This window comes from Nicotiana tabacum, chromosome 24, assembly GCF_000715075.1.
Source record: "Nicotiana tabacum cultivar K326 chromosome 24, ASM71507v2, whole genome shotgun sequence".
NCBI lineage: Eukaryota > Viridiplantae > Streptophyta > Magnoliopsida > Solanales > Solanaceae > Nicotiana > Nicotiana tabacum.
In genome coordinates this window covers 75702837-75712608 of record NC_134103.1, presented here as the reverse complement: position 1 = coordinate 75712608, position 9772 = coordinate 75702837, and the positions used below count along the sequence as shown (strand labels likewise).

The 9772-nt window shown below is 32.8% G+C and overlaps 1 protein-coding gene across 1 annotated transcript; it reads left to right on the top strand.

The window, feature by feature from the left end:
- Positions 1–3525: 3525 nt before the first annotated feature.
- LOC107810168 (endo-1,4-beta-xylanase 5-like) lies at positions 3526–8406 on the top strand. Its single transcript, XM_016634905.2, has 7 exons — positions 3526–3672; positions 3825–3859; positions 4122–4278; positions 4446–4618; positions 5725–5832; positions 6858–7004; positions 7334–8406. Exons 1-7 carry the CDS (start codon positions 3582–3584, stop codon positions 8306–8308), a joined length of 1686 nt encoding a protein of 561 aa, XP_016490391.2. The 5' UTR covers positions 3526–3581; the 3' UTR covers positions 8309–8406.
- The last annotated feature ends 1366 nt before the right edge of the window (positions 8407–9772 follow it).

Genomic DNA, 9772 nt, shown 5'->3' with positions numbered 1-9772 from the left:
TGACCTTCTCTTAAATTCATAAAAAAAATAATTTGTCGCTCCATCCCTGCAGGGTCCGAGAACCCCTTGCTGTCTCGACCTTGTTTGATTAGCATGAATTTGTTTATCTGGCCGAGTAAATCTCAATTGTTGTCTGATTTGGAGCTGTAAAACTGTATTAAGCAATATTTTTTCGCCACAATTAAATGGAAGGCACTTACTGGTATCATCTTGGATGCTTATATGAATTTGCTATTTACACGAGTGATTGTAGAGCTGTAGAACTGTACTAAGCACTATTGCTTCGATTTGACTTCAATGAGTGAAGGGTTGACTACGGTGTCACATGGGCGGGTTGGGCTGATTTTGGATAGGTCAAAACAGATTAATTCAATAAATAGGTAAGTCAATTGATCCGTCCAAAAGTAGCTTGGGTTGAGATGAGCTGGGTCAAGTTGGGCTAAAATCTGGGTCAAAGCTTAGCCCCACACTCTTATCAAGCTTTAATTAATGTGTATTATTTTCTTATATACTGCTTAATTATCAGGTAAGACTATTTTACCTCCTATAGCAAAGGTATACACCATAATTATTATAAACTAAAATTATTTTAAAATATTATTTTCTATAGCTACTTTTTATATTGTATAGCAAAATAAGTATTTATGGTATATATTACCATTAAAGCGTGAAATACGCTATTCATGTCTTTCCTCTTTCTTTCAGTTAACACGCGATTCTCTCTCAAAATCCCAACAAAATAATGTTAATATAAATACATTTGAATATACTGAATATAAAATAGTGAATACAGTAAATACAAATATTGAATCTAATGAATGCAACAGTAAAAAAAAATTGAAACACACTAAATACAAAAGTAAAGTACAACAATTATATACAACTGAAAAATCATTCTAATTAATTGGGTTGATAATGAGGCATGTTAGAATTGATTTTGTTGAGTTATATTAGGAGTGTATCACGCTAATTGATATTATTTCTGTTATTAGACAGTTGGACATATCTATTTTTAAGGTGATTGTCATTACTGTATGCATGGATATATGGCGCGAATATATGCGAATACATGCGCGTACAATTGGACTGCCCTGATTTTAGACGCTTTTTGAATACAGCAGTGCGAATACAACGAATACACTACTGTAACAACTGAATAGTAGCTATAGGAAGTAATTATGTATATGGTAGTTATAGGAAGTTAATAGCCACTAAACAATAGTTGTTTCTAAAAATTTCTCTTTTTTTATTTGTTATGGTCATATATAACGTATCTAATAAAAAATATTATTTTAAAAATATTTTAACAAAATTATTCATGGATTAATTTGGACTTTAGGCTAAAATCAGTCCAACTTTAAATATGCTGAAATAAATTTGGTCAAAATGAGATGAGTTCAACAAATGATCGGATCAAATAAGTTTGGACTCAAATTGCACTAGGTTACTAAATGCCACATTGGGATTCTTTTAGACGGTACACCTAAGTAGGGGTTGAGTAGTGGACACGGGACTTCTTTTTATGGTAAATGGTCTATGTAAGTATACAGTATACATTTTAAAGATTAGGAAAGTCAAAGAGGGTGGATGTCAAGCGAGTGCAGCCTAGCGTACCCGGCTCAACATAGAAATTCGTGCAAATTTAGAGTCCGTTTGGACATTAGAAAAATTTTACTTTTTTTTGAAATAAGTATTTGATCATATATTTTTAAATTTTTACTTGACAATGGATTTTGGAATTTTTCAAAAATTTGAAAAACTCCAAAAAAAGTTATCTTCTTTCGAAGGAAAAAAGATTTTTAAATCTCATAATTTACGATCAATTCATTCAACATTTTCTTTTTTAGAGGATAATTTTTCACATCTAAATTATCTATTAGATTTACTAATACCCTACCCCGTTCATCTGGAAATCTTGATTCAAACTCTTTGCTATTGGGTAAAAGATGCCTCTTCTTTACATTTATTATGATTTTTTCTCCATGAATATTGGAATTTGAATAGTCTTATTACTTCAAAGAAGCCCGGTTACTCCTTTTCAAAAAAAAAATAAAAGTTTTTAAAATTTTTACTCAGATCACTCACAAAATTTTAAAAACAACTCAAAATTACATTCATGTCCAAACACAACTCTAATTTTCAAATATCATTTTTACTTGAAAAATATTTTTATTTTTTTCCCGAAATTTTACAATTCTTATGTCCAAACGCCTACTTAATTCACTCTTTTTGAAGCTCTAGTAAAAACAATTCGTCGACGATGAGCCACTCTTGATATGTTAGCTATAGTGGGGCCCCTCACTTGGCTCACGGGATTGGATATCAATGATAAGTTCGGCAAGGAAACACAAGTTAGTTATCTCCAAATTGATATAATTCTCAAGTTTTTTCCAAATTGATATAATTTTCAATACTTTGGTTTGGGTTGGACTTTGAGCCATCACTACATTGTCTTGACCCATTTTGACCCGATCTTTCGAAGGACCATTTCAAGTTCAACTCGTTGGCTCATCCTGTCAATAAAAAGGCTATTGTATCAATAAATAGGTCATGATCTAACCTGTTTAAAATTGGACGGATTAAAAACAAACGGGTTAATTTTGCCACTTCTAGTTAACAAAGTTCATTGATGGGGGAGAGCGAGGAGAAGGCAAGAAATCAAACAAAGGGCGTTAGAAGTCCATACAAAAGATAAATAATAGTAGTTGTGTGTGTTGTGGAACTATCTTTATCCTTATTGCTAAGTTTTTTCATTTTGTAAACCAATGTAATATTAGGAAAAGGTAACTCCTAAATTTTATTAAGCCTACAAAAATACTTTATTTGCCCTCAATTGTATGACACTTATTCTATTTTGAAATATGTCTTATTGTTCAACATTATATTATAAGCATAGCTTATACAACTTTTTCAAATATCCACCCTCATTTTATTTATTTTTTAAACGCCAATGTATTATTGTCTTTTTTATCAAGCTAATTTTCTTGAAATCTTTTATCAATAATATAATCCGGAATTCAAATTTATATCTTAGATTTCGTATCCAATATATGAAGGACACAAGTAATTAATAACTAGCAAGTAATTAATGGAAGCATGAATATAAATGAGGAGAAAAAACTACTCTCTCCGTTCATTTTTATTTGGCACATTTTGACTTTTTACGCCCCTTAAGAAATAATAAATTATGTGCATAATTTACCATGATACCCATATTAATTTATGCATGCTTTATTGGATTTGAGAAAATGATTTGAAATGAGTAATAAATATTGTGGGTATAACAGGAAAAAAAAATTGTCTTCTCCTGATATGAGTAAAGTGACAAGTAAAAATGAAAATCTATTTTTAGTATAGATGTCAAATAAAAGTGAACAGATGAAGTATTATTTCTCTATTCTCCAAAATAATGATGCTAATTTAGGAAGTCTGTATCGAAACAGGAAAAGGGAAGCCATCTTAGTTCAATTAATGCATTTATGAGACTTCATTTACGTTGCAAATTTAACAGGAAAACAAAAACGTATTTATAACAAATTTTGTAGAAAGTGTTGAGAGTTGTTACCAAACAGAGAAACAACATGTTGATGTTGAAGTGGGGGATAAGTCCATTACTTTGGACCCTCTTTCCTTTTATTTTCTTTGCTACCTCTTCCCAAGCTAAACATGATGGTTCTTTTACTTTCTTCTCTTTCTTTTAATCGTACTTTTATATGCTTGAAATACTTATATAAGAATTGGTGCAATAATACTTTGTATTCTCATTTAAATCGTGGATTTGCATCTGATTCTTCTATTCTCATTTCATATTCTTTGTATTTCAGATGGGCCTGTTTATGATTCTTCGGCTTGGACAGAGGTAATAAAGCATTTTTAAGAAGTCATACTACCAAAACTAATGAACTAATAACATTAAATAATGTGATGTACCGTCAAACCTCTTTATAACAAGGCGTGTTTGTTTCGATATTTTTTAAATGTTATAGTGAAGTACTGTTATAGAGGACATATATTATAACATAACATAAAAAATCGATTCTGAGAAAATTTAGCTTGATTGTTATATAAAGATGATGTTATATAGAGGTTTGACGGTATATCATTTCTTGGTTTGTTGACAGTGTCAAGCGGATCCAGAGGCGCCACTTTACAATGGAGGAATTCTAGTGAATAAATTGCCTGAATATAAACCGGTCAAAGATATCAATGGAGATATGGTTAATTCACCTACTTTTACCTTGCAAAATCTATCTCCGGGCTCGTTTTATTCCTTCTCCAGTTAAGTTCCTCTTAATTTCTTGTACTGTTATTATTGTTGTTGTCGTCGTCGTCTTATTATACTTTAATTGCTCATCATATTACTCTGAACTCAGTTTAAATCTAAAAGTAGGACTAGTTTTTAAAGCATAGGTATTATGTGGGGTAACAAATTTTATTTTTCACAGGTTGGGTGAGAGTGAAAAATGCAGATTCTGCTCTAATATCAGCTACAATCAAGGTAGAGAACACATTTGCAAAATGTATAGGAAGTGTTATAGCCAAGAAAGGATGTTGGTCTTTTCTCAAAGGTGGTTTCCGTTGGGATTCACCTTCCACCTCTTCTCAGATGGATTTTCAGGTGCATTTTCTTTATACTTGTTATGTTTTTTTTTCAAGCCTGTGAATAAAAATATATTTTACACTCTGTTTGGATCATTGTTACCTATTGTTTTGTAATGTATTATACTATATTGTATTGTATCGTTTTATGAGTACAACGTTTGGATAGATTATATTGTTTGCTATTGTTAAATAACATTTTGTTGTTTAGTTTGACTGTATCGTACTGTACTGTAACCGATAAGTTTACTAAAATACCCTCAATTATTTAAATATTAAATTTATCAAGAATTACGCATAAAAATAATTTAAGAAAATCTCTTTCTACTAATTTATCACCAAATATGTCTTATAAATAGATTAAGCAATTAAATTCATGCAAATTCTAACAAAACTAGTGGAACAAGTTAATAATATTAAAAACAATAATAAGTACACTCCATTCCTAACTAGATAATAATAATAATAATAAATAATAAATAAAATGTTAAAGAACTACGATAAAGAAAGGAACGAGAACTGCTAGAACAAAGATAAATTAGAATTGGAGATAAAATCAAATTAGGAGAAAATAAAAGAAGGAAAAACACCCTTGTCGTTATAGTTGGAAGCAGCAGAAGTTCTAGAAAACAAAGGGACGATGACAAAGTAGGTTATAGGTTGAAAATTTGGAGTTAAAATAAAAAAAAAAGGTAAAGAGAAAAATAGAATTATGGAGTAATAAGTTAGGGCATAATTGGAAAGAAAAATAGGAAACAATTCCAGCACATCAAATCGGTTGTTTCAAAAAATGAGACTTTTTATTGTTCCGGAACAATAAATTTAACAGTACAATACAACTAATTTTAATAAAATAATCAAAACAAACATTGTTATAGAATAACAATACAATACGATACAGTGACTAACAATCATCCAAACAAGCTGTTAGGTTCGAGACTTCTTGATAGCTAGAAATTGTGTTACCCCCTTAGTTGGGCCTATATAGTGTAATTGTGAATTAGTCGGTCAGTAGGTTCCGAATACCAAACGGTTAAACTACAAAAAAAGTATATATATTTCCTTCGGTCTTACATGTCTTTTTTTTTTTTTTTTTTAACATCTATCTTTTTTTATCATTTGCAGAATTCGGATCGGACAAGAAAGAATGTGGAGATAGAGCTTATTAGCTATTCATTACAGCCATTCAAAGAGAAGCAATGGAGAAAAACTCAATTTGAAGGGATAAACACGGCAAGAACTAAACACCATTTATGACTTAATTATTTGACTCAATATATGATTGAATGTTTTTATTTAACTACTATTTCTGCGAAATACATTCAATTATGGGGTTAATTTCACCCATGCTCATCAAACTTATCATTTTTTTCGCAAAAGTCACTTATTTATTTTTCATCACTTAAAAGTCACTCAACTTTACCTTTGTAACTTAAAAGTCATTCTAGTTCAAAAACTATAAAAAATCTAATAACAAATATGACATGAAATTACATTTAATCAAAAAATCTAACAATAATGCCACATAAGCTTAAACAGACCATATCTAAGTTAGACCCATTTTTTCCTCAGCCCGATTTCAGTCGATTTTTTGAATATTAGTTTTAATTTATTTTATATGAAAAACCGACCGACTTCAATCCCACCTAACATATAAATGTACTACTGACAGACAAGAACAACAAGCTAATAAGAACCTATTTTTACATTTATATGTTCTTATTAGCTTGTGAAAATAGGTTCTTATTAGCTTGTTGTTCTTGTCTGTCAGTGGTACATTTATATGTTATGTGAGATTGAAGTTGGTCGGTTTTCCAAAATATTTTATTTTTTAATTTTTTAATTTTTTTTGCGCAAAAAAGCGAAAAACTATTCTAGAATACCGCGAAACTTATTTTTTAAGAAACCGGCCGAAATCAGTCGGTTTTTCATATAAAATAAATTAAAACTAATATTCAAAAAATCGACTGAAATCGAGCTGAGAAAGAAATGGGTATAACTTAGATATAGTCTATTTAAGCTTATGTGGGCATTATTGTTAGATTTTTTTAATTAAATGTAATGCCATGTTATATTTTTTATTGAATATTTTATAGGTTTTGAACTACAATGACTTTTAAGTTAAAAAGGTAAAGTTGAGTGACTTTTAAGTGATGAAAAATAGATAAGTGACTTTTGTGAAATAAATGATAAGTTGATGCTTTCGGCGAAACTAACCCTTCAATTATGTTACATATATTCATAACATAGCATTTCAGGAAAGGAAGCGTGCCGTTACTGTCCATGTTGTAGATGAAAATGGATTTAGGTTGCCAGGTGCAGCAGTAAAAGTAAAACAAATTTCAACAGATTTTCCATTTGGATGTGCAGTATCAAAAACAATTCTTGGAAATCTGCCTTATCAGGTCTACTTTTTTTCTTCATTTGCTAAGAGTACAGTAGTTGTTGGCGAGCCTTGGCGTGATCGGTAAAGTTGTTGCCATGTGACCAGGAGATCACGGGTTCGAGCCGTGGAAACAGCCTCTTGCAGAAATGCAGGGTAAGGCTGCGTACAATAGACCCTTGTGGTCAGGCCTTTCCCTGGTTCCCGCGTATAGCGGCCTTGTGGTCAGGCCTTTCCCTGGTTCCCGCGTATAGCGGGAGCTTAGTGCATCGGGCTACTAAGAGTACAGTAGTTGCAATTATGGTGTCAAAATTAATTTTCATTACATTAAGGTAAATAATGTGAATGCAGGAATGGTTCGCTAAGCGATTCAAAGCAACAGTTTTTGAAAATGAGCTCAAGTGGTATAAGACAGAGCCACAACTTGGTCAATTCAACTATACCTTAGTAGATCAAATGATGGAATTCGTTCGTAAAAACAAACTTATAGCCAGAGGACACAACATGTTCTGGGATGACCCTGTCTATATACAAGATTGGCTTGAAAACATGACCGCTCCTCAGCTGAAACAAGCGATGAAATCCAGGATCAAAAGTGTGATAAGTAAATACAGGAATGAGTTTGTACATTGGGATGTAAACAATGAACTTCTGCATTTCAATTTTTATGAGGGAAAGCTTGGACCTAATGCTACCTTAGATATGTTCAAGAAAGTGCACCGTGAAGATCCACTGGCGACCTTGTTTCTCAACGAGTACAACGTTGTTGAACGTTGTGACTCGAAAGCTAGTGTAGACAGGTACATTGAAAAGTTTAAGGAACTAAAGAACGGCGGGGTGACTGTAGCTGGAATTGGTTTAGAGAGTCATTTTGCTATACCTAATCCTCCTTTTATGAGAGCTGTTCTTGATAAATTGGCGACGCTAAAGCTTCCTATTTGGCTAACTGAAGTGGATGTTAGCAAAATGTATGGACTCGAAGAACAAGCAATGTACTTGGAACAAATTTTAAGAGAGGGATTCTCACATCCAAGTGTGAACGGGATCATGCTTTGGACATCACGTAGCGTAGGAGGATGTTACCAAACGTGCCTTACCGATGAAAAATTCCAAAACCTTCCAACAGGTGATGTTGTTGACAAGCTGCTATTGAAAGAATGGCAAACTAAGAAGAAACATGGCAAAACAGATGAGTTTGGTTCCTATAGTTTCAGAGGTTTCTTAGGTGAATACAATGTTTCTGTTGTTTACAATCACAAAGTTATCAATTCTTATTTCTCACTTGGCCGTGGTGTCGAGACTAAGCACATTACACTTCAAATTTAGCCAAAAACTACTCAACATATAATGTAACTTTTAATAAACTGAACAAGAGTTAGTTCATTTTTCATGTAAATTTGTATTCTTAAAAAGAAATTTGATTCCTAGTAATGTCAAGATTTTGAATTTTACCCTATGTTTGTCATCATCAAAAAGGGGAAATTTGTTGGCCTAAGTGAAGGTTAGTTTTGAAGATTGACAAAGGAAGCTCAGGCATGAACCAGGTCCATCCCTCAGGTCCATCACAGGTAGGCGTAGACACGGGCAGATTCAAAGCACGTGAGATGCACATGCAGGAGATAAACGAAATCTGGCATAATAATGAATATCCTGATCGAAAAGATTGTATAATTGATAAGGAGAAGAACTTATTAATTAAAGAGAACACTATCCAAGATAAGGGAGGAGTTAGAGGTTGAGATCAACTAGAACTCTTCCACCAAGGAAGAGTAGCATTAGAACTTTAGTTGCTTTCTACTCTACTAATTCTATAAATCGCAGGAAGTTCTCATTCGACAGGCGACGCACAAAAGCAGAAGTTAAACGTGAATTGAGAACAAAATAGCAAGGTATTTTGCAAGCAGTTCGTGTGTGATTTAAGTTTGCGAACCTGAAACTACATGAACCAGATAGAAGAACCAATTCCAAGTGTCTGTCTTTTATTCTAGTTCAATTGTAGTAGGTGTTTTCATATTATACATTTCAGCTTTATCTAGAGGCAATTGTAATAGGTACTCAAAGTATTCAAGTTAGAGTTAACTTGAAGTTGTCGCAACAGTTAGAGGATGTGTGCCACAACGGGATTAGAGTTAATCCTAGGTTTACAAAAGTATTTTGTAAATGCAGTTTTTGGCTCAGTGATTTAGTGGAGAGTTTGGGAAAATCCTACTAGGAAGTAGGTCGTGATTTTTTCACCTTTTGAGCCAGGTGTTTTCCACGTAAAAATCTCTGTGTTCTTTATTTTCTGTACTTATTATTCCGCAACAGTAGTAGTTGAAACACATAGAAGAACTAGGTCCTTCTATAATCTGTGCACGCGAAAAATTGGACACCACATAAATCACCCCCTCTTGTGTAGTATTGAAGTTTAAACATCAATATGTCATGCTCATTTGACAGGTCATGTTTTGAAATGTTTTTACTTCACTTTTTTTGAAATTCAACTACAAAGTTAATGAGGCAATGTGCACCGCCCCGCCGTCACACCTATTAATTTTTTGCAATTTCAGCGATGGCGAGGCTTACCCGAGCTCAAATCTTGAACAACCATCAGTGGAAAAACACTTGGGGTCTCACGAAAATTATGAGATACCATCAAAAGGCACCTTTGGCAGAAAGTCAGCAGACCAAGGGACAAGCAACCGAAAGTGGCAGAGCATCTTTGACATTATGGGCCATAGTTGACAGCAGGATCCCTTTAGGAGTCTAGGCTGCCTTTCCAGCTTTGCCAGGCTGGAATGCACTAGGCAG

What these genes read in the sequence shown, in the direction of transcription:
- LOC107810168 (XM_016634905.2), top strand. Translation starts at nt 3,582, where the DNA reads ATGTTGATGTTGAAGTGGGGGATAAGTCCATTACTTTGGACCCTCTTT. An exon ending in CTTCTCAGATGGATTTTCAG is followed by an intron (nt 4,619 to 5,724) that starts GTGCATTTTCTT and finishes TATCATTTGCAG; the next exon opens with AATTCGGATCGGACAAGAAA. An exon ending in TTGGAAATCTGCCTTATCAG is followed by an intron (nt 7,005 to 7,333) that starts GTCTACTTTTTT and finishes ATGTGAATGCAG; the next exon opens with GAATGGTTCGCTAAGCGATT.